The sequence below is a fragment of the Euwallacea fornicatus genome, chromosome 2, assembly GCF_040115645.1.
Source record: "Euwallacea fornicatus isolate EFF26 chromosome 2, ASM4011564v1, whole genome shotgun sequence".
Lineage (NCBI taxonomy): Eukaryota > Metazoa > Arthropoda > Insecta > Coleoptera > Curculionidae > Euwallacea > Euwallacea fornicatus.
The window spans coordinates 4,961,655-4,985,741 of NC_089542.1; the positions used below are offsets into that span (position 1 = coordinate 4,961,655).

The 24,087-nt window shown below is 38.7% G+C and overlaps 3 protein-coding genes and 1 long non-coding RNA gene across 7 annotated transcripts; 3 read left to right on the top strand and 1 right to left on the bottom strand.

Moving 5' to 3' along the window:
- Window positions 1–165: 165 nt before the first annotated feature.
- LOC136347785 (farnesyl pyrophosphate synthase-like) lies at window positions 166–20,917 on the bottom strand. 3 transcript variants are annotated; one of them, XM_066298091.1, is made up of 9 exons: window positions 20,769–20,917; window positions 11,342–11,385; window positions 4,146–4,317; window positions 2,669–2,809; window positions 1,357–1,508; window positions 1,156–1,299; window positions 950–1,100; window positions 741–889; window positions 166–676 (listed from the first exon to the last, which is right to left on the bottom strand). In XM_066298091.1, exons 2-9 carry the CDS (start codon window positions 11,383–11,385, stop codon window positions 490–492), a joined length of 1,140 nt encoding a protein of 379 aa, XP_066154188.1. In that variant the 5' UTR covers window positions 20,769–20,917; the 3' UTR covers window positions 166–489. The 3 variants fall into 3 exon arrangements, with proteins under 3 accessions (XP_066154188.1, XP_066154178.1, XP_066154195.1); XM_066298081.1 differs by lacking the exons at window positions 11,342–11,385; window positions 20,769–20,917 and adding an exon at window positions 5,573–5,873; XM_066298098.1 differs by lacking the exons at window positions 11,342–11,385; window positions 20,769–20,917 and adding an exon at window positions 4,384–4,521.
- Window positions 6,766–8,046, top strand: LOC136346331 (uncharacterized). The gene is made up of 2 exons (XR_010733279.1): window positions 6,766–7,210; window positions 7,807–8,046. It is a non-coding gene; the product is annotated as an uncharacterized lncRNA (long non-coding RNA).
- Window positions 9,613–19,666, top strand: nompA (no mechanoreceptor potential A). The gene is made up of 15 exons (XM_066298048.1): window positions 9,613–9,745; window positions 13,151–13,445; window positions 13,944–14,116; window positions 14,170–14,596; window positions 14,740–14,870; window positions 14,924–15,220; window positions 15,274–16,192; window positions 16,241–16,393; window positions 16,524–16,687; window positions 16,738–17,056; window positions 17,108–17,189; window positions 17,577–17,731; window positions 17,788–18,244; window positions 18,373–18,646; window positions 18,731–19,666. Exons 2-15 carry the CDS (start codon window positions 13,192–13,194, stop codon window positions 18,979–18,981), a joined length of 4,056 nt encoding a protein of 1,351 aa, XP_066154145.1. The 5' UTR covers window positions 9,613–9,745; window positions 13,151–13,191; the 3' UTR covers window positions 18,982–19,666.
- On the top strand, window positions 20,502–24,028 carry LOC136347772 (CWF19-like protein 1). Of its 2 annotated transcripts, none has more exons than XM_066298070.1 (9): window positions 20,502–20,753; window positions 21,698–21,858; window positions 21,917–22,021; window positions 22,071–22,279; window positions 22,323–22,494; window positions 22,563–22,716; window positions 22,769–22,974; window positions 23,026–23,264; window positions 23,313–24,028. In XM_066298070.1, exons 1-9 carry the CDS (start codon window positions 20,734–20,736, stop codon window positions 23,616–23,618), a joined length of 1,572 nt encoding a protein of 523 aa, XP_066154167.1. In that variant the 5' UTR covers window positions 20,502–20,733; the 3' UTR covers window positions 23,619–24,028. The 2 variants fall into 2 exon arrangements, with proteins under 2 accessions (XP_066154167.1, XP_066154158.1); XM_066298061.1 differs by having other exon boundaries at window positions 22,563–22,712; window positions 22,762–22,974.
- The last annotated feature ends 59 nt before the right edge of the window (window positions 24,029–24,087 follow it).

Consider the following 24,087-nt stretch of genomic DNA (forward strand, 5'->3'; position numbering starts at 1 on the left):
GGAATAGATAGCGCTACGTCGATACACTAATTGTTTTGATGTCTCCCACCTGCGCCACATCTAGATTCGGGACGTCATAGTCTACAGGGGCCCTAGCAATTAACATTTTTTTTTTTATTGTAGAACACAAAATAAATTTTAAAGTATATATTTATAAAAAACACATCAATTTAGTTCAAATGTATTTAAATCAAAATAAAAAATGAAATGCTGTACAAATGCTTCCCTAACCTAGGACCTAATACATCTGGAAATACCGCACCTAAAGGGCCCTTGACCACCTACAATAGGGGCAATAATATAAAATTATAACAGTTCAAAAAAACTGAACTAAACTATAAAACTATTAAGATTCACTGGGAATCTTCAGTAACAACAACTCCTAATCTCCACGTAAACCGTCTAAAAATAACTATTTTTAACATTTTCTCAAAATTTTTGTGCCTTCTTTGGCATTATTATTGCCAATACAACGAACACAGTCCAAGCTTAGCATTCACGCGAATACAGTTTCTCCATAATATTAAAAAACAGATCGTGGCGCAGCCCTTTAGATATCTGCTGTATGTGAGTTTTGATAAGGTTGTAATTCTCTTCTTCATAGATGGCGTAAGTGTTGGGGAGCGACAGGACCTCGTAGAGATTCTTAACTGCTGCCACAGATTCTGGATCGGACCTGTGTGACAAAACAGTTAGAACACATTCGTAATAATTGACGGTCACATATAATAAATGTATACCTGCCGTAATGTTCCTCCATAACTTTTCTTTGCGCAGGCGACGCCCTCTGCAGTGCCATCACCGCTAACCACGAGCACTTACCCGTCTGGATATCAGTACCGTTTTTCCCGGTCACATTTGAATCTCCAAAACAATCCAAGAAATCGTCCTGAAATTTCCAAAAATCAATTTCACTCGTACCAAAATCCAGTCTCACAATTTCAGTTACTTGAATCTGGAAAAATTGCCCCATTTCCACAAAGATGGTCCTGACCTGCCTGTGCTGCTCTGGATCATCCATACCGGCCAAATACATGGCAACCGCCACCGGCAGTTGGAAACTGTAGTACGCAGTCTTGTATTTGACTATCGAAGTGTATCTGGAACGACTCAATGTAGGAGCCTGATCTTACGCAGCACTACCGTAGTTCTCACCTGCTCATAGTGAACATCTCCAATTGGGGTTTTCCATTGGAGTCCAGGCACATCGTGTCGAGACTTTGACCCAAGGTGGTTCTCAAGGCGACATCGTGAAAAAGTTCTATTATCGGTACGTACATTGGGTGTTCTCTGAAGTACCTGAAAGCTCCTTTGTGGTACTCACCAAAGATACAAAAAACGCACAAGACGGTTTACTTTTTAATCAGCAGGAATACGGCGTTTTGTATCATGAGGGCGTCGTTGATGGCGCCAAGGCCGATTTCGGGCTTGCGGTACCAGCAAAGGAGACCACGACGGGTTTCTGAATCGTCCATTATATCGTCAATAATCAGGAAGTGCGTATGGAGCTGGCAAAGATATACGAAAATATCATTGGGATTTTGTCAATAATGACAGTTATCTCGGAAACAGCAGCATGACGTCAGCTCTCTTGCTGATGTCAGCCATTTCTGGCAATTGCCTTGTCAACGTCACAATGATAACTGTAATTTTAACAAACGACTGTCGTTTTTAAGTATATTAACTTCTGTGGTATTTATAGTTTCCTGCTGTTGTGTCAATCTAAAATTGCCGGAACACATAATGCTATATTCTCGTTATACCATCGTTGACGGTGGAGTTAAAAATAGCTCGATATCGAATAGAATTGCATAAATAGTATTCATCGACAGCGGGTTCTGAGGCTACTGATAGGCAAGATCGACGACTAGAGTTAAAAACATGTTGCGTTGCACACAGTTTAAGTAATTTTAGCGGCATTGCCACATTTTAAGGTACATAAAATGTGTTTATTAAAAGAGATTGCCGCTAATTATTTATTGTTCTACAAATAGAACTATCTGGGAGATCAGGAATTAAAAATAATTTAACGATTTTTCTCACGTATTTAATAATTTTTTTGTCAACAAAGCTTGCGGTTGAAGACGTGAGATCGCACATGTAGACACATCTTAAGATTGTTGCCGATTGTTGCATGCCCTGCGTTCCGATTCAAATCAGTAAAGGTTAAATTCTTAGTGTACGGAATGGTTATTTCAGCTATTACCGAAACCACCGGCAACTGAATAATTTGTAATTGAAAAACCTGTCGAGACCTTGACTTTGATTCGTTGCAAATAAACAGGAAAAGCGGACAGATACCGTTAAATGCGTCGTTAACAACGCGTTTTCTGTACATTTTTTTAGGCATCGTATATGCCAAAATTCGAAATAATTCTAGATGAGGACGGGAACGTCTGGTATCTGTCGTAAAACATCGTTTGCCGGGCGCAATTCAACCTACTATTCGAGCTTGACAACAAGAATAAACTTTAAGCCGTGCTAGTGATAAGTTAAAGTGCCGGATTAGTAACAGCACCCAAAATCAATACCTTTTTACTACAAAAATATTACATAAACGCTGTTGCCGTTGCGAAACAAATAAACTTCAGTAATATCTCACTTGAAATATGAATGCTTCCGACGCGTGATACCCTATGAACAATACCACCTTGATACTTTTACTCACCATCTCGATGCACCATCCCAAAATGCTGATCAATTTTATGTTCTCGGGGGTGAGTTTGGCCGGATCTTCGAGTATTTTGTAGGAGGAAATCGCGATCAGGCCTCGGTTCTTCTTGCCGGTTGGAGTGTTGTATTGGAGCACCTGGCCGGGAGATTTTTAACTTATCAAGAATCAAATGGAAAACGAGTGGATATGATGAATGGGAATGTCTCGGAAGAAACATCACTGGGAAGCGGGTTCTAGAATATTCTAGAATAAATTCTATATAGACTGATTCCAAAGTTGAAGTTATCCTTTCGTCAGCGAGTAGGGCTTCAAAAAATAAGTTTTTTTTCCTTTGGCGTTTTTCGCAACAAAAACATCAATGGAGATAAAGGGTATCAAATTATTATTTAAAAAAATAAAATATATTAATAATCGCCAAACCACTTGGGATAATTAAACAAAATTTCGTAGATATCAGAGATAGTCAAATTGCTTTGGAACTATCACTTCGATGATTTTTACCAGAAAGCAGGTTTAAATCATTTTTGAGGTTTGGCTAAATTTCTCAATAACAACCGAACTTAATTAAAAAAAATATGAAAATTAAAATAAAAATGTTTTAATTCGATAATTTTTATTTTTATAAAAATCAGTGAAGTATCATTTGTTTTCAAAGTGTTAAACAACTTTTTTATACGCGCTCCACTGGTAAAATCATTTTATTTATTGAAGAATTTCCCTCTCATGTAGTTATTGACACCTACAAAATTTTGTTTAATTACCTCAAGTGATTTAGCAATTATTAATAAATTAATTTTCTTTAATAATAGTTTAACACCCTCTATCTCCATTGATGTTGATTTTTCGAAAAAGCACGAAAGGGAAATTTTTTCTTAAAGCCCTTTTCGCCGACGACAGAAGAATTCCGACTTTGAAATCATCCTCTATAAACCTCCTATAGTGGAACTTATCAAAATTCTTAATTTAATAGAATTTCTAAAGAGAGTTTTAGGGATGATGTGCGCCAACACCTTCAGACTGTTTAGTTCGCGACTAGACCAGCTGAAAAATGATAATTGTTTAAGTCGATATAAAAGTTTCCAAGGGAGTACCACGGGGGCAAACATTAACTGAAATGTTTATATAAAAATGACTTTCTAACATTTTACATTCATATACCACAATTCATTAAAAATTTACCATTAACATTGACCTATGCTAACGAAACATTTTGAAAAAAAAAACTGTAACTGATAAAAACCAGTGGCGTATTGGGGGGTAATAAATGTGGTGAATGAAGAAAACGCGCGTGCATTGGATAATTTAATTTTATTTTAACACAACACATCTGAAGGTGACCCACGCCAATGAATTTTTTGAATTTCATCTCTCAAAGCTCCTAAGTAAGACTCATTCTTTTCTCTGCCAAAAGTTTAATCGCGCAAAAAAACTAAGATAACTGAAAATTGACCTTTTAGAGGCAATCACTAACCTTCGCAAACCTCTTCATGACATCCGGAAGCTCTGGGTTGCGCCCCACCTCGGTCAGCTCCCTCACTATATCAGGAAAAAGCGCCATAAAGTCTCTGGACTGTTCCTTAGAGGCCAGAGCTGTGGATTGGGCCCTAGGCCTAACCAGGGTTTGTTGAATGGTCGACAAGGCCCTAGAAAACCAACATTCGTTTAATTTGACTGAATCAAAAAAAGTTATCGTTTCGATAAAGCCTTACTTTGATTGTGATGATGCCATGATTTTAGAAGATATGAGGAATAGGAGCGATAGTGACAATGGGGCTTAGGTAATTTGAGTAACAAAAGGTGATGATGCCAGTGGCGGCCTTCACGGATTTTGGTTCGAATGTTACCACCAGAAAGGCTTGGGAGACGCCTATGGTAAGAAACATGCGGTCATAGGTTTAAGGTCACTTTCATCAGATAAGATGAATTTGCATAATCATTTTTTTCAATATTATTGACGTCCATACGAGGAGATATCGGAATATTTCAAATTTGAACAACAGACAATACAATATTGAGTGTCGGTTTAATAAAATTGATTATTAATTAAATCATTTATTGACTGCAAATTCGTTGTCAAATCAAAATCGTCGGTCAATATATTATAAGGTATAAATTAAATAAGATCTTTTTATTGATATTGAAGTGCTTTAGAAGAAACCTCTTGAGGTTCTTTCTTTCTTCTTGCTCTCCTCATAGAAAAACTAATTTAATAATAAATTTAATATCGAGGAGGTTGAGAGCTGTAAATGAAGCGTGCTGAGACTCTCTGAGCGTTTCAGCTGACTTCTTGATATACTTTGACAAGACCTTGAATGATGAAAATTTGCTGTTGTAACTTTTCAGTTTTCAGGCTCACACTAATCTTGAAAATCACTGAAAAAGACTTAAGAGCCATAAACAAAGCTCCTTGTAACTCTCTGAAGGTTCGGATTTCATTTGAAGCATTGAGGTTTCAAACTAAGTGTTCAATGCACCTTGTCGCTGCCTTGTGAAATCAAAAATTCGCTTTTATAAATTCCTTAATTTTGAGTTTCACCATAAGGCAAAAAATCAATTTACTATCAAGGATATATGGCAATTCCTTAAGGTTTTATGCAAGTATTGAGATTTTGAAATGAATTTTATGTTAATCTTCTTGTGGCCTTGAAAGGTTAAGAACGAGCTCTCATAAATTCTCAATTTTTAGTTTTATGCTAATTCAAACAATTAATCTAATATCTTCTGTGTTCCAATGAAGCTCCTTGAGACTCTCTGAAGCTTTGAACATTACTCAACACATCAAGATTTTAAATTGAGTACTAAAAGCATCATATTTGAGGCTTGTTTGACCAAATTTTATCTCTAATGCTACAAACCACTCTACAGACATTAACAAATAGCGCCCCCAATAGCATCTACCTGATGTTATTGTGCTGTATTTGTCTCATCCACCTTTTGTAGTTCCTATTTTGATCATAACCACTCTCCACACTATTCAGTTTGTTCTCCTGAACCCTGGATAGGGCATCGCTGTTCTTATCCGTCGAAGTTTTGCTGATGCCCCTTCGTAGCTCCTTCAGCAGTTCTCTGGAGGAGCGATACCTGCCTAATTTCATGCTGAACATGGCTGTCTCTTATTTCGGCTTTTTACAGGTAAACGCCCGATATAACCCGCAGTATCACACGCAACACTCGATAGCTTACAAAACTATGTAAACACATAACAGCCGAGATGGTTTATATAGGGTGCGATAAGGAAGGAACGAAAACAAGTCGTTGTCTCTCTCTAGCTTGCACATACTGAATGAGTGCATTTAAAGGCGTACTTGCCGGTTTTTAGTTTGAAATCCTGCAACCCCAGATATTCAAAAACTTCTATGTTTCCTCATTCAGTAGTGAAGACGCTCAAATGTTGATAAATATATTCAGTTATGCATTAATATATCTTTAGGTGAACTCAATGATGCGAAGTTTAGAACTTTAATAATATATTAGCACCTATATAATAATAATGGGAATATAAGAGGAAATACCCTTGCGGTCCTCAAAGTTGGGCCTCATAGTTCGAATTTTGTTGAGCAACCAACATGAAATGTAAAAATAGCAATCACGTGACTGGCATAAATTAAATATATCTGTCGCAGTATGTTTTAAATAAAGTTACCTTAAAATGGAAAAGGATGGTTATATCACTCTATGATTACGTCATATTTCTGATTGGTGATTTGAATTTTATACCCCAAAGAAGACAAATTTTAATGGTACACCTAGAGAACGCTACTGTACTATTTTTAGTATAATCACAAAAATACATTTTCTTGGTAAATATAGTCGTTTTTTTTTATTAGAAGAAACTTTGAAATTTACGCGTAAATAGACAAAAATCACAGCAACCGCTTTAAGATGAATCTCGAATTTCTCTATCGATTCTGGTTAAAATCGTAGAAATTCTAGTATAATTATCCTTAATTCAGTGTAAAAGCGTTGAAGCCATGCAGTTTCCATGGCAACCGTTACGAAATGTAAACAAAATACGTAATATAACCTCGCTTTTAAGTGTCTCCGTCGTTGTCTTAATTATTATACATAATTCAATTAAAAATTTATTAATTCTTCGATATTTAAATTACCAGTTGCTACAGCAAAAACATGACTGATTGTCTATTTATTTTTAGCATTCATCAACAAAGTGAAAAAAAGACAAAAACATTATTCTGGGTTTAATTTAATTTATAGCGACATTTGCAAATGGATTTACCAAGGGAGGCAAAACAACGGAGTCCTGTCTCATTTCTAAATATGTATACATATTATTGCAAATATTTGTCACTGAAACACACATAAAGAATATTTAATTATTTCCTTGAGGAGGATGCACTTGGCAACCTTGCAATGGTGTACGTGCGGCGTTCATCCGGCCTTATGGTAAAACCCTGAGGCCCCTCTCGAAAACAAATTATCAGCTGATTCTTTTACGACCGTCGAGTTATGGCTATTATATTATCGAAATACTCCCATAGCGACGAAAATAGCAGCCGTAAATTGCTTGTGATTGATGTAAATTGCTTCACTTTGTACTGAAATATGTATATGTGATTTAAAGGTTTTTTCATAGTCGAAAATAAGAGATTTTTATGTTGAAAAATGCGGAAAACCTCAAAATTCCTCCTAATAAAATCTGAAGTCGGTTTAAATTTGTTCTTTGGGAACCATTTAACACGGAGATTTCAGGAGCTATAAGAGCAATTGGTTTCAAAACGTGATCAATTTGATCACCTCGATGAGCTTCTGCAAATATGCAGCAGGAGGGTTTCTCTATCTCTATTAGAATCTGAAATTTAGGGTTGCTTTAATGTTGATTTTTGCGATTTTAAAGGAGTTTAATTGAAGTTAAAGTTCTTTGTGAGGCATAGGTGCCCAATTTGTATCATTTTCAAAACTTTCTATCGACCCCCCTTCTGAAAAATGAGATTTGCCTTTGAATCTTTACATCTGGAGAAATTATCACATTTGCCAATACAGCAATAACTCTTTTTCATATACGCTCTGCATAATTTCCTTCTAAAAGCCCTGTAAAACCATGTATAAAATGATGGAGAGTAATATAGTGTCTACAAGAGCTCTTTTGCCTTCTCAACAAAATAATTTTTCAGGTTTTATCTTCACTTCTCTGGCTATAATGATGATGAAGAAGTATACAGTTACATCAATGAATTGGGAGAGGGGAACGAACAGTGACCTTTGCAGCTGCTTCAACGTAATTGTGTAAAAGTGTAAATTAGATTACAAAATGACAAATTATATGTAAATAAGTAAAAATTAGTTACATGTTGTATAAAATATTGACTTGCATATTATTTTTTACCAGTTAATAATAAAGATCGCTGGGTTCGCATTGTGTTTCTTTAATAGAATAGGGTACTACACTTGGCTGAATTTTTTAATAATTTACAAAATCAAGAAAAGTCGTGGTGTACTATTAACAAAAAAGTATTGTTTGGACATAATGGTGAAGGAGCATTAATTATAATGATTAAATAAAGGGAGAATATTCGCAGCGTTTTCTATTCACTTTAAAAATTTACAATTAGTCCAGTGTGAAGCATGACACCAAAATCATCATTAATAACTCGTAAATTTTCAAAATCAATATTTAAAAATAACTCTATTTCAAATTATTAGTAATGACGGAAACCTTGCTAATTTCTTTGTGCTACACAGGCTAGTGACAGAAACACAAACGTGTAATAAAAATAGTATTACTGAGCTATTAATAAAACGACAAAAAACGTTGAATATAAAAGCTGTAAATTTTTATGTAAGATATCTAACTCCTCAATTGTTATTAATATGATTTCTGTTATGTTTGAAAATTACTATCCGAATTTTCGATATTTAACAAACCCTGGAGAACTTCTTAGGGCAACAAAAATGTAAAATAAATTAATGTGTTTAACACAAACATTGGCTTAGTATAGCTGTTCATGGAACGGGGTGACAATATATGCAGAAAGAATTTGATAAATTACTACTACTTAAATAGGCTTTCTGAATTAACATAATTTTGGACTGAAAGATCCCTCAATAATATTAACAAACGGTAAGATAATATGCTGTAGAGGATAAAAGACAGTGTCATAGCTAGCCGAACTTGAAAATCTATGAAATCTAGAAATTGTAGTTTCTGAACACAATGGCGAATTGATACTCTATTAGATATCTTTATTTAATAATATATGAAGCTTCGCAGTATTTTACAGTACACCACCGATTAGAAGAAATTTAATAAGTAGCTTATAGTTGTGAACTATAAAACGCGGCAAAAATATGAAAATTAATAGGGCTCGAAAGGTTATAGATATTTCATAAACTATCAAGGTTTTTGAACTTCAAAATCAACCATACCGCCATTACAGTCTGCTGCTCCCAGTCACATTTTTTAGTACTACCAGGAATCCAAAAAAAACACTACAAAGGGGATGCTGAACCGAATAAGGTCAATATCGTTCCGAAATTGGTTCATCAACATTCATTATCTTCTACAATCACCCATTATAATAATTAACAATAAATTTACATTAAACACCAAATTTGGAATAATTAAAATGCAGAGACGTACTAAAATTTTTTATTGAAAAACAAATGAATTACTAAAAACCGAAAGAAAAAAAATGTCGATATTGCTTTTTTGATTATGAAACTTTTATTAATTAGAGCCAAAAGCAACCCCCTTCAGGCTCCACCTTGTTTAAATCTTCAAATTATATTTTTTCTGGTACCGTCACTGTTTAAAATCCCACATCAGTGGCAGGCTGCAGCATCACCATCATCATCAACGAAGAGCTAAAAAACGATAGTGTGTGCAATGACCAGGGCGCTTTCCCGGAAACGGGCATTGTCCACACTTCCGGGCACCGTGTCCAAGGCCCGGCGTCATCCAACTACCACCGAAGGGTCTTCTTTGCGTACCGCACAGTTTGCAGAGAGTCACGAGGCGCGCGGTACTTTAACGCGAATAGTGACCGTTGAGTGGACGTTCCTGCGACGTTTTTATTGAACATAAATAAGGACTCGGACGTAGGATTATACTTGGTGAGTGCAAAATGAGGCAAAAAGACCTCACTCTTTATTGGTCAAAAGTTAACTAAACATGGGAAAGAGTGATTGAGGAAATTGTCTTGAAGGGAGGTTTTTGCACGTCCTAGGGTGTGCTAGTTACAGTTCTAGTTTGTCGGAGTCCAGATTATCTGGGAATCGCAGCCCAGTTTGGTAACTATAGATTCTACGTCCCGTTTAATGTATCTGGAAGAGTTAAGTAATTATATTCCCCATTTATACCCCTAGTGAGTTAAACTCCTATTATTAATAAAACTGAGACCAAAACCCTTTTCTGCTCATCAATCGTGAGAAGTCAATACGAACAAAACAAGCAGCCACGAATATGTTGCACGAAAAGGTAAAGAAATACAAAGTGCGGAACTCAAACGGAACCCGACTTGCACTGTACAGGGTGTCTATTAAATGACGGCATTAATTTCAAGGGGTGATTCCTTGTCACCTTTTATGTGAAAAAGTCCTAATAAACATATATCCTATTTTGCTTCGTTTTCATGATACAAGGTATCAAAGTTTTGTGCTTTTTATAGGTTTTTCATAAGTATTTTCGGACATAAGAGCAATATCTCGATGAAATTCAGTATTCAGGGGTTTTCCGAGACGAGAAATTCAAATATGATATTGGTTTTACCATAATATGTAGGGGGCTGTTATTAAATGCTTATTACTAAATTAATGTTTTGATGAAATGATGTGCAAAGAAATTTTTAATCGTCAATATCTCGAAAACCTTTGCTCTGAGAGTTAACGACCAAGTATACATTTTTGCTTAAAATTGATGAAGAAACAAGACTTAATCTATGAGAAATCAAAATACAGGGACCTAAAGATGTTAGAGCAAATTTCACATATAAATATTACTGCACATGGCGTTTCCCACATATTGCAGAAAAACCGATATCATATTCGAATTTCTCGTGTCAGAAACCACCTAAATACTGAGTTTTATCGAGATATTGCCCTTATGTCCAAAAATATTTATGAAAAACTTTTAAAAAAAATAAAACTTTGATACCCTGTATCACGAAAACGAAGCAATATTGGACATACGTTTATTAGGACTGTTTTCATAAATTGTGACAAGGAATCACCTTTTGAAATTGATGCTATTATTTAGTAGACACACTGTATAAGGGATAGACCACTTGACGTTATTGCCGCTCTCGCCTTTAATCATATTCAAAAAGCGCACCAAAAAAGCTGCTGCAAACCGGCGATTATGTTCCAACGCTCCAGTACTGAGTGGTACTCGTAGAGAGTTCATAGCCTGTAGAACGTCTTAAACATCGACGTCGTTTCCATCAAAGATGCATTCGTATCTGGAGCAAGTCAGAGAGCGATATTCTCACATGGTACGACTGGGTTGGAGGAAAAATGGTACTAGTTCACTAATGGTGAAAGATAGGGATGATTCGGAAATCCAGATTCTTGCATGGTCCCTTGCAGAAGTTTCAAACATTATCAAAAGGTACAGTTATTTTAGTGATGACAATGTGGTTATTAATCTGCAAGTTATTTCATCGACGGATTCGAGAAGACATGCAAATTCCAAGGGGTACTTTTGGTACTTGCCTGAAAAGGTGGGTCGGCCTGGCCAGCATGCGTATTAGAGACATCTAAAACAAATACAAAAATTAATGAGGATTTTGTGTCCTAAACCATCTTCGGCGTGTGTCAATGCGGTTTTAATTTGCGTAAAAAAACAGGTGCAAAATCCGGAATTATTTAGCACCAGAGTACCGGAATGTGCCATTGACGTTCCGGTCGAAGCACCACAGCCCCGGAAGCGCGCTTCCGCCTTTTTGTCACTGCGCCGATTTAAATACCCCACATCTCGGCATAGATAAATACCTTTCTAATACTATTTCACGAATTAAGCACAGGTACGCTCATGAGGTCAACGACATTGGCGTAGTCCTGGATTTTCGACCAATTTTTAAGGTCGAAAAACGATCACTAATGATTGGCCCCGCCCTAATTGCTATACGTGTCGGCTGCGTAGCGCTGAACTCGACCTTCTGCGCAGTTACGCAAACGGTCATTGTCGTTCGATGTCGAAAAAAAAAAACAAAACAAGGACGACTAATTCATATCAATCATCGTAATGATAGTAAAGCATCAGGTAACAACGATAATGTAAAATTCCGCCATCTTGTTGGGAAATGTTATCACACAAAGTGATGGTGGCACTGCGGTGCACTGTCTTGGCACTGGTTGCGAAGAAAGAGACAATTTCACAGGAGAGGACAAACACCATATTGTTCTCAAAATGATGACGAAGGGTAAAGTTGCCAACGGTTGCATAAACCTTTAAGAAATATCCACCATCTTGTTGGCCACTTCTCAAGACACATTCGCCATCTTGTATACTTAAAAATAAACGCGAAGCGCATGGTTTCCATTTATTAAAACCTACAGAAATAACTGATGTTCTTGACAAATATTAAGAGAGAGCGTAGCAATAGCGTGATATAAATCCTAAGAAAACACTCATCAGATTTCTGCCAGCCCTTCTACAGACACCCGCCCTCGATACCATTGATGGTTTTCCGCCAAACGGAATTCTGATTGGCTATATAAACTTCAAAATAGCAAAAATAACCTTCATGTATCATGAGAAGGGCGCTCCAGATGCCGGATGTAACCTGACAGTTTCTGCCGACGTTCCTAAAAGTCGCCAGAAGTCTGGTTGTTTACGTCTAACGACGCATCCACCATTTTGTCACGTTTTCAATCAGAAGTTACGCGTCGAGCGGCAATTTGTACATGTTAATATAACACGCAGAAACATAAAAATTCTGGTGACTTTGCCGTTCTCTTTCTACGGAGTCTCCTGTCATCTTCATGTTTATATCGCAACAAACTCCTACTGCGAAGGGTCACCTCAACGGAAATTTTGAGTTCCTAATGATTAACACAATCTCGAATTGATTTAGATGATCTGAAATTATCCACGAAAAAACGAAAATTTTGGTATTCTAATTTTGCACGTGCACTCCGCTGTTGGCCCCCATATAAATATTTGGTGTAATTAAGGGGGCCCGATGCGTGACTAACGAATATCCGAACAGAGGATTTACGGAATAATCGGAATTCGCTCTATTATCCGAGCATCAATCCAAATGACTCACTGTAATGATTGAACTGTAAATTTCGTGATGCGTTGACAGCCACATTGTGGCACCGGAACCTTCCGGGTTCCCACGTGACTTTAAGGGCCCGAAATTACGCAATGTTAGGGATCTTTCTACGTGTGCAATTTGCTTACAGATGACCTCTTTTCCATGGCGACAACATTGAATAATAATGTATGATTACGGCGACCTTTTCAGTCGCCAGACCTGAAACTATAGTAGAATTTCACGCTAGTTTTGCTCCTAGAACCGAAAGTATGTCCAGCTAAAGTCCAGCCGCGCAGCAAAATGAAAAGTTACCCCTACGTCCCCAGCATGGTGCAAGCGATCACTGTCCTCACGGTGCTGAAGATGATGACCAAGGCGCAGCCATCTTGTGGCTCTGGATCTATGAATGGAAAAATCCTCTTTGAGAGACTTCCCAACATACAGCTTCAAGGATTCGACGATGACGTTGTTAAGGAGACTCTGCCCCCGTTCATGGTTTTGGAGAAATGTCAGGAATTGTGCATGAAAGATCGGTCATCCACGAATCTGGTCAGGTAAGACCTTGGTTAATGGAATTGAAGCAAAAAACCGCCTCAAAGTAAGGAATCTAATTTGTAAATTTACGAAAACTCTCCTAGAAATGGGTTTCCAAAAAACCTTTTCGGGGTCCGCACTCACATTTCTTCGAGTTTTTTACGAGAAATCTCTCCTTGTAGGAGCTGGAATTAAATCAAATTTGATAAAATTGACGAATATTACACGAAATACTGCAAAAATTGTTAAAACAAGTTGGCCATTGTGAAATGAATAAATCTAATTTTCAATTAATTTTACTGTGAACTTCCGAGTTTTTGGGTTCGCATCGCGGGAAATTCATGCTTTTAGCGGATATTGCAAAAACTCTCCAAACAAGAAATCCATAATGGAATTAAAAAGATTTTTTCTCTCGGAATTTTCCTATCAAACTCCCAACTGTTTGGTGCAAACTAAACGAAATTTCTACGTCTCATCAAATAAAACAATTCTTCTCCTAATCGAAACCTCTTTACCAGACAATGTGCCTCTTTCGATTTTCAACCGGGCAGTCGCATTGCGACCTTCGGCGGCGACTCCCAATATGAAGAGAGCACGTGCTATCTCACAGGAGAACAGGCCAAACCCGAAGGGCTGGGTACCCTCATGCTCGCCCCCAACAGCATCCACTTTACTGAGGTCTGCATCACATGTAAGAGTTCTTTTAATCTTCTGCGCAGGAGCTTAAAATATCCTGTTGCGCAGCTAACCGACCCGACCGAGAATGCCCCAATCGCAGATACATTTTCGAGCGACACCCCAGAAAAAGACTTAAATTACCCTCCGCTGACATCAAGGAAATGACTGCGAATAACAGGAGTGAGTGTGAGGACAAGTGCCTCAATGAATTTAGCTTCGTATGCAGATCTGCTACTTTCGACATGGTCATGAGGACGTGCGTCCTCAGCAGGTTTACGAGGAGAACGCACCCAGAGTTGCTCGAGGACGAACCTGACAGCGATTATTTAGAGAACATGTGTTTAAATGCGGACAGGCGTTGCGATGGGATGGCCGTTTTCATTAAGGAGGAGAATAAGAGGCTGGGGGGGCCCTTTGAGGTCGACATGTTCACTAATTTGACATTGGAGGACTGTCAGGCCATGTGCGCGAGAGCGGAGAAGTATTTGTGCAGGTAATATTTGAGGTACTGCCAGCCTTCAGTGCTATTAATCTACCACCAATCAATTTCCCATTTTTTTGCACTGCTTTGTCCCTACTTGTGTCTGCTAATAAGTAACCACCTACTATTACGACCTCCACGAGATCCCCTTACAGGTCAATAGAATATGATGAAATGACCAAACAGTGCACCCTTTCGGAAGAGGACTCCATCTCTCAAAAAGACGACATCGGGGTGGCCAGTAGTCCCTCTCATCACTTCTACGATTTCGTCTGTTTAGACAGTCGTAAGCCCTCTTTCACTCTAATAAAACTCATCACCAAGACACTCAAATTTCAGCTCGAGGTTCCGAGTACCCGGAGAACCCTCGCACCTCCCACCTTTTTACGGACAAACGTCCCGAAACAGCTTTCCAGCGGTATCGGAATAGTCGCCTGGGAGGGGAGCACCATTCCGAGATCTCAGGGAGGTCTCTGAGTGAGTGTCTAGATGAGTGTCTACGACAACCAAGTTTTCAATGCCGTTCGGCCGAATACAGTGAGCGGTACCGCACTTGCAGACTTACGCGATACAACCAGAGAGACGGAATGCGCATTATTTACGATGCAGATTACGACTATTACGAGAATTTGATGCGTAAGAGCAACTTTTCCTTTAAGAGAAAATTATCAAAGAAATGTATCTTTCAGTTGGTGGTGATGATGGTGGTAGCAGTGGTGGAGGTCGGCCTGGGGAGGGGTATAACCAAGGAGGGTACCTTCCTTCAAGACCTGGAGGGGGAGGAAGTGGTGGCGGGAAATACCCTTCTTCAGGTGGGAGATACCCAATGACGACAGGCAGTCGCTACCCTCCTCCTAGCGGAGGAGGAGTGAACTATGACGATAGACTTCCTCCGAGACAACCACCTTATGATAAGTACCCTGAGGATGGCAGGTATCCGCTTCGATTACTCGTCTCTAATAATTCATCAATTATCAACTTCTTTGTTAGATACTCAGATGACCAGTACCCACTAAGACCTTTAGGTCCTCCTCGCTACCCTATAATTCCTCCTTTGCGAGACCCTCAGGAACCTTACCCTTATCCCCCAACTGGGACAGCCCTATATCCTAGACCTAGACCCTATCCCGGAGGGGATAGGTATGGGAGCAGATATGGAGATAGATACGATTACCGCCAAGATAGTCTTTCCCGTGATAGGTTCTATGCACTAGACCGGTATCCTCCGGGGGTAGCAGAGGGGTACGATCGTTACGGAGGAGAGGACAGATTCTCCTCTCGCTACGGAGGCCCTTCCCGTTATAAAAACCGGCACAATGACCGCTATGTGGGTTCTCGATTCGGAGTTAGTGGTACCGGGACGCGGTACGATCCCAACCGCTACGACTATCAAGACGATAGAGATGGAGGAGGGAGGTGGTTGTATAACAGACGTCCTGTGGGTCGCCCATTGGAAGGGGGAAGACCCTACGCCTTTGAGGATAGACCATATAACAATCACCACCCCTACTCTCCCGGACCCGATGGGCCCATCTACGAAAATTACGGAGGAGGTGGAGGGGCGATAGGAGGAGGAGGAGCTTTGCCAGGGAGACCCTATAATCCTCGGTAAGGTCATATGAAGGGTTAATAGGTATTGTTAATGGTTGATTTTAGGTGTGACGAAGCGGACAATTTCAAACAAATGGGTGCAAGACAAAGAGCCAGAAAAGAGTTTGTACGCAGGGTAGTTTTTGCGACCTCATTGGCCCGTTGTGAACAGGAGTGCATTGATGAGAGAGACTTTGTCTGTAGATCGTTCAACTACAGGTTAGAACAAAATTTTACCTAATATATCAAGAAATGAGAAATGCTCGCGAACGTTCTGGAACTTTTATAATCGATAGCCGAATTTGCTGATAGTTCGCAAACATGCAAAAATGTTTATGAAACTTTCTAGAGAGAGTGCTCCTGGCGGCTACGCAGGTGAGCAAGACAATTGTGAGCTGAGCGACAGAGATAGTCGCGAACTCGAGATGGGCAATCCGCAGTACTTCGACAGTGCCGGTAACTTTGACTTTTACCAACGCTCATTTGGCCGGCTAGAAGAGGATTGCCTTGATGGTACCTTCACGTTGTCTCTCATTACCACGTTCTAACATCAGAATTTACAGTAACCCAAGTCTGCAACGAAGACGGAATGGAGTTTACTCTGGTTACCCCGGAAGGATTCTACGGTCGGATCTACACTTATGGATACTACGATCGGTGCTTCTTCAGGGGAAATGGTGGTAATAGGAACGTGTTACGGATCAGCGGTGCGCAGGGGTACCCCGAGTGTGGAACCCAGAGGTTTGGGGACTCCATGACCAACATTGTGGTGGTGCAATTCAGCGATTTCGTGCAGACTGGAAGGGATAAGCGTTTCAACTTGACGTGCCTCTTCAGGGGACCAGGGGAGGCAGTAGTTTCTTCAGGATTTATTGGGGCGGCGTAAGTGTTGTTTGTGAAGTTTTAGTACAAAGCTACAGGAACCGGTTACAGATCGGGAAGTCCCATTCCCATTGAATATCTACCGGCAGAGAATACGCTTAGTTCTAAAGTGCGGTTGATGATTTTATATCAGGTGAGTGATTTATGGCGGGGAAACAAGTGTAAATGGTGAACTATTCGCGAATTTTCTTGAATTGGCTGATAGATACATCAAAACTGACAACGGAATTCGCTTTTCTGGGAAAAGTTAGTTGAAAATGCGTACCATGTTGATGGGGTTTTGTTTATGGGGTCAGGGGGTATTTTATAAATTTAGTTCAGGTTAAGTGATAAGTACTTTTTGTTAATTAATGTGTTTTTCACGCTAGACTCTTCGAACGTGGGCTCATTTTCAGTAAATTTTTTCCGATAAAACTGGTAAAAATATTAATTTTCACATAAAAATGTTTTTGAAAAATCGTTTCTATTTAAACACAGACTTTTTTCATTTTATAGTTGAGGGTTATGTTTTTCAATTCAGGGCCGTCCTACCACTACTATTGCAGTTGGAGATCCATTGACCTTCCGCATCGAAGCCCAGGATGGCTACAACTACGTCACTGACATCTTTGCTACGAACGTAGTTGCGCGCGACCCTTACACTGGTCGGTCCGTTCAATTAATCGACCGTTTTGGGTAAGTTTTTTTCTTTAAATCAACACCTTCATCTCACGTAATGCGACAAACCACAGGTGTCCAGTAGATGCCTTTGTGTTCCCGGAACTGGACAAGGGCCGCAATGGGGACAGCTTGGAGGCCCGCTTTAACGCCTTCAAAATTCCTGAATCCAATTTCTTGGTATTTGAGGCTACTGTGCGCACCTGCAGGGACTCATGTCACCCCGCATACTGTCAAAGCGGAACTGGGAGGTCAGAACCGTCATTCGGCCGCCGTAGGCGTCGGTCGCTGAATGACACTGCGTCCGAGAATTCGACATCGTCGCAAGCGCGGCCTTTGCAAACTCACACTGAATCTCCCATCCTGAAACAACCGAAAACTCCTTCAAAAGACTCTTCTGTATCTTTCCTCAAACCCAAAAAAAAATCTGTTGGAACAAACGACATTGAGGCTGGAGGAAGCACTTCCAAGCCCTCTAAAGATATTGCAGCTGAAGAGGAGGATCAAGAATACGTGAGAGAGATGATTGAGGTGAGTAACTCTTCTTTCTTCTCCTGGCTGATATTTCTACTCCCTAAAGATAAGTTTTTTTCTTTCTTTTTGGAAGGCACTTTTCCCTTCTTCCAGTAGTTTCTTACTTTAAATGTTTTTTTTCTCAGGTTTTTGATTCAAGAGAGGAGATTCCTCAAGCCCAGAGAGCAGAACCGGCACTTGATGTGGTATGTTTAAGTACCGGAGAGTACCATGGCCTCATTGGGGCTGTTTTCGTGCTGGTAGCGGTTCTTCTGACTGCCTCATTGTTTGCCGGGTTGGCCTATAGGAAGTACTGGTTGGTGATGCGCAAGAACATGTTTACGGACAGAGTTTCATCCTCGAATTTCTCGTCTGCGCCGTCGTACCCGACGACGAGGAGCAGCGCGGGTTTATCTCAAGGTAGGACCTGTTTTGACGAGTTTTTGAATACTCAGTTACAGATTTGCGAAAAACTGCACAATAATTTTCTAAAATTTTTTAAAGGTGTTTCAGTGTTCGGTTCCGCCAACGCATTCTCCAACTTCGGAGTGGCTCGCTCCCCCAATTTCCACAGCATTATAGCCAAGACCTTGGACCCGTTTGACCCGCCAGGCGCGGCCCCCACGGGCCTTTTTGAGGACCCCAGCGAACCTATCTATACCGATCCGTCTCTGTTCGAGCGATCACGCAGCCTGCGGAGCATCGCAGTTTCGGCGAAACGCCGGAAGTCGCCAGGCGATGCGCAGCATAAGTGATTCTGCGTAGTGGGCATGCGCAGCATTACTCTGAGTAACGGTAACGCGCAGCATCACCCTGCATAGTGTTAGGAGTAATAATGATGCTCAGCATCATCCTTCCACTAAGAAAAAGAGGAGTTTTCCATTATTTTTTTTAGGCCATATTGAGTGTTAATTTGAATTGGAAGAAAAAAATGATAAAATTTTAAAAAAGTTCATTGAAGCTTATCGCTAGTCCTAGAATTAGGTTAGGAGAGTAGTTTATAGGCAATAATAGTTTGTAAGGGTTAACAGGTTAGAAGCCCTGGGCGTGAAGGATTAAAACCCAAATCTCCAGGACATTTTTTTTACATATTACTTATAATAATCTCAATTTTAAGAGCTTTTTCAATATTGTTTTCACTGCCTTTTTGTACGTATTTACTCACATGTGCTCATGCTATTAATGTGATTGATTCGTATATACTTAGGTCAATTCCTTTCCCATATTTATAATGTATTTTCTAATGAAATCGCAAGATTTTTTACCCTAATTTTCGTCTCAATTTAAGTTTAATTTGAGTGAAAGAGGCACATGCGCATACACGATATTTTCGCACTTAAGCTTCAGTTTAACTGCAACAAATTGCCGGTTATTGACATTGTTGCAAAACTCTATAAAGAGCAGTATATTGTAAATATTATTAATTTCAATAAAGTTTAAAAATTTTAAAATATCTTTTAACATGTTAAACAAATAATAACATTATAGTTAGTAAGACTAGCAGAGAAGCCCATATTGATGCTTGGAATCACCAAAGCTCCAAAAGATTTTGGAAATAATTATGTTTTTTTGCTTAAAAATTATTTGTGCATAAATGGTTGTAACAGAAGTAGCTATTTTTAGACCATTTTTTTACAACCACTCACAAAGTGAGCACTACAAGCATATCGTAAGCAAGAAATGTAGCACCATCCTTGCATGGGTTATCTACTAATATCCTTTGTGCCTTAATCCCCATGCCAGAAGCCAGAGACATATTGTACTCCAATGTACTTTGATGCACTTATTTCAACTGAGAAGAGAGTACCACAACATCCATTATAAGCCTGGACAGTTCTGTATTGACAAGTGCAGTTATGTGTACTAGATAATTGCAAAAAATACTATAATTGTGAGTCTTCAGGAGGCAATTAGGTCTTTATGGTATAGTCCTGCAAAAGTAGGAAAGGGTTCACTGGTGGGATCAAAGAGTGTGAAAATGGATATAGCGATCTTAGCTCGTATAATAGTTGCAAGGAATCCGAGAATGGCTCTAGTTACTGCATCTGTGAAGCATTTTATGACTATAATTGGAAGTTGAATCGTTCTCTTTAGGGTGTGTTTTCTTAAGCAAATACTGAAGGTGTTTTCTTGCACGTTGAGTTGTGTAAATACGCGAATCGCTATCGGAATTATCTAATAGAAGAATTGCATGTTTTTTATGAGGATTTTTGTGATTTTTTGTACAAACAAAAATATGAGGTTATGTGTTATTGTGTCAGCCAATAAAAGTGCGTGACGTCACGAGCTTTATATAAGCTGCTGCCTAAAAAACAATTTGGCAAAGACATAACCTTAAAATAGGTTATAAATTGGTATTAACAATTATTCTGTATTTAACCAGTTTCGAGTCGTTTCGAATCGCCAATATTTAATATTCAATGTAATGGTTTTGGCTCGCAAAGCGTCTAAAAGTTCGTTCAATGTGCCCTTGCTCGTAAAACACTCCCGCAAATAGTATCAGAACAATGGCAGAAAAAATCAAAATGTAAGTACAACTTACCCTAAAAATCTTGAAGGGTGCTTTCCAAGCTGCTCTGGTACGGAAACGCACTTAAAATGCGATTTTTCCCGTTAAAAGTCCCGTTAAAAGAACTTAAAATGAGGACGTACACAAACTGCATTAAGAAAACAAATGCCAAGCACGTTTTTAAAGATGGTGACACACTATAATATTTTTGGCCTGAAATGTTTATATGGAATATAAATTTCACTCTTAAATGCCAACACATTTTAATTTACTAAATTGATTCTTGTAGCCTGTAGCAAAATCATGATTTAAATGTAGTCATATTAAATTTTAAAATTACTGAAAATGCTATGGCAGTTGAGTATTTAAGGTATAGCTTCATGGCCAATTATTATCTGATATGTTTCTGGTGATTCCTGAGCAGTGCTGTCTTAGGACTTGAAGTATAATACAATTTCAAAGCTTAGTCGTTCAAAAGTGATGAATTTATGATGATGCTCCATGGTCCTAATGGGGCAAACGACAAAGGGTGCTGAAATGTTCTTGAATCCTTTTAGTTAGGAAAAATCAGTCAATCTTTAAACAGTCATGATATTTTTCTTTGGACTGTGTCTAACTTCCCTTTGGCAGAACAGATTGGGCTCATGCTTTGACTACTTATAGCAGATAGATGAGTGTTAGATGTGACTAAATATGAACCTTCTAGACTCTTCTATTTGGAAAATATGAATGGTCATATTATAGTAGGAGTACATTCAGTCAAAGGTGGTCTTTGAGCCTGTCCATAACTTCCCAATAAACTCATATGTCGAGCCTATATTTTGAGTACAAGTAGCTGACACATTGGTTCTTTTATGAAACTAAACTATCCATTCTCATTCAAATGGATGATACAAATATTTTAATTTAATCAAACCTTGAAGTAGATTCTTAGCATTCATTTCATCATTCCCTGATTTTAGCCTCCTCTGTGGAGACGTGGAAGGGCGCTTCAATACCCTCTTCAAAAGAGTCTCTAACATCAATGACAAGTCGGGCCCCTTTGACCTGCTCCTCTGTGTAGGTAACTTCTTTGGCATTAATAACAAAGAGTTTGGACCTTATAAATTGGGCGAGAAAAAAGGCAAATAAAACTCATTAAATTCAACCAAAACATTATTTATTTTTTTATAATTTAACAGTACCAATACCAACATACATCTTGGGCCCTAATGCAGAGCACCAGGTGGAGGAATATCCTCAAGATAAGACTCAATTTGAGTTATGTACTAATGTATATTATTTAGGTAAAAAATTGCTATCAATAAAATTTTCAATAAACCAACTAAAAAATAGGTAAACGGGGCATCTACAATGATAGTAAAGGCCTCAAAATCGCCTACCTAAGTGGTTTATCTTCAGATCAAACATCTTCATATTCGTACACTGAACAGGATGTTGTGGAGCTCTGCGACGCTGCTTTAAAGGGCAACGCCTCTTTTAGAGGCATAGATATCCTTTTAACATCTCAATGGCCTCAAGAAATTGTCCATGATAGCAAGGAGGTGAGGACAGTTTTAGCTGCAGATGTGCTGAGATCAATTTTAGGTTAATTTAACAGGAAACGGCCAGAGTGAACTCGTTAGCTATTTGTGCATGAAGCTAAAGCCCCGGTATGTGGTCAGTGGCTTGGAGGGGGTGTCTTATGAAAGGCCTCCTTTCAGGTGCCCAAATTTAGGAGACCATGATACCACCATGGAGACTGTTACTAGGTTCATTGGTTAGTTTATAACAATATTGTCTTAATTCCTCTTTAATTTAGAAATTTTGCAAAAAATTCTCCATAAGGTCTAGCTCGAGTAGGAAATCCAAAAAAGGAGAAGTGGATCTATGCTCTCAATGTGACACCAATAGACAAAATGAAGATTTCAGATCTGGTGCAAAGGACCACTGATGAAACTCCATGTCCCTTTAATTTCCAAGAGTTGGAGGACAAAAGTATGTTGTCCTTGAGGCTATTAAGAAAACCTAATAGGATTTCTGTCAGTATTTAGAAAAAAAAAAAAAAGAAAAAGTGACGGCCCTAAGCAGTATTTCTACGATATGAACGCGTCTTCTGAACAAGAAGAAAGGAGAAACATTAAGAGGTCGAGAATTGAGTTTGATCAAAGTAAATGTTGGTTCTGCCTCGCGAGTCCTTCAGTGGAAAAGCATTTGGTTATCACTGTAGGCGAAAGTTGCTATTTAGCTTTAGCTAAAGGTTAACACCGGTAATGATCATCCGAAAGAATTTTGAACCATTCACTTTAAGGTGGAATGGTGGAGGAACATTTTCTGATTTGTCCCATGGAACATTTTCAAAGCAGCCTTTCATGCACTGAAGAAGTTCTTCAAGAAATTCAAAAGTTCAAAAAAGCTCTGCACAAGTTTTACTACAGAAACGGGCAAATTCCAGTATTCTTTGAGAGGAATTACAAAACTTCCCATATGCAGGTTCAAACAGTGCCCATTCCTAAGAACGCTGCCAAGGAATTAAAGGACATATTTAAAGTAAAGATTTATAAACTAATTTTTCAAGAAAATAACTTTTTTTTTCAGGATGAAGCTGAAGCTCAAGGTTTCCAGCTAGCATCTCTAGAGAAATACAATAGGTTGGACCAAGTGGTGCCACAGAAAACTCCTTTTTTCATAGTGGAACTACCAGATGGGGAGGTTTTATATACCAAGATTCAGGCCTCAATGAATTTTCCTTTGAGCTTTGGGAGGGAGGTTTTAGCTTCAGGGCCTGTGTTGGACATGCCCGGTCGGGTAGAGTATAAAGACTGCCTCTTAGAGAGGAGCACAGAAGAGGAAGTGGTTGCTAGGATACGTACTGATTTTGAGCCATTTAATTTTACCCTATAGCACAATTTTTTTTGTTCAATAACAACTCGATAAATTAGACAAGTCCCTCCTCTTTTTGAATATAATTCGGACCCCTTTTTCGATGTCGCCTCAACAATTGGTTGGTGTGTAAGTTTAAGTCATTTTGTATATGTCAATTAATAACGTGTAATTCGTTCGTGTTGGAATGATGGAGGAGGCGGGAACATTAATCAAGTGATGGAGAGGAGCACGAAAATAAATACAAAATTTCGTGTGAAGCTCCCCCTTTCTCAAATGCGGCTCCGCAATCACGATGCCTATTGATAGAGTAGTCGGTTAAAATTGAACTCGTTATTTTAACTAACATGTGATTTATTAATTTACTTTTAACAATTTAATAAAACAAATTGTGAGTTGGAAAACCAAATAAACAATTATCTTGAAAGTAATGCCACAGAGACTATTTAATATTTTTTCAACTTTTTCTAACTCTTTAAAGCCATTTTGT

Excerpts from the sequence above, each read along its gene's own strand:
- LOC136347785 (XM_066298081.1), bottom strand. The coding sequence starts at position 5,778 with ATGTTCAGCATGAAATTAGGCAGGTATCGCTCCTCCAGAGAACTGCTG. Across the intron at positions 1,300-1,356 it reads GTATTCCTGCTGATTAAAAA|GTACTTCAGAGAACACCCAA; the intron begins GTAAACCGTCTT and ends AGGAGCTTTCAG. Across the intron at positions 677-740 it reads ATGGAGGAACATTACGGCAG|GTCCGATCCAGAATCTGTGG; the intron begins GTATACATTTAT and ends TTTGTCACACAG.
- nompA (XM_066298048.1), top strand. The coding sequence starts at position 13,192 with ATGAAAAGTTACCCCTACGTCCCCAGCATGGTGCAAGCGATCACTGTC. Across the intron at positions 16,688-16,737 it reads AGAAGAGGATTGCCTTGATG|TAACCCAAGTCTGCAACGAA; the intron begins GTACCTTCACGT and ends CAGAATTTACAG. Across the intron at positions 17,057-17,107 it reads TCAGGATTTATTGGGGCGGC|ATCGGGAAGTCCCATTCCCA; the intron begins GTAAGTGTTGTT and ends AACCGGTTACAG.
- LOC136347772 (XM_066298061.1), top strand. The coding sequence starts at position 20,734 with ATGGCAGAAAAAATCAAAAT. Across the intron at positions 22,713-22,761 it reads CCAAGAGTTGGAGGACAAAA|TATTTAGAAAAAAAAAAAAA; the intron begins GTATGTTGTCCT and ends GATTTCTGTCAG. Across the intron at positions 22,975-23,025 it reads CTATTTAGCTTTAGCTAAAG|GTGGAATGGTGGAGGAACAT; the intron begins GTTAACACCGGT and ends ATTCACTTTAAG.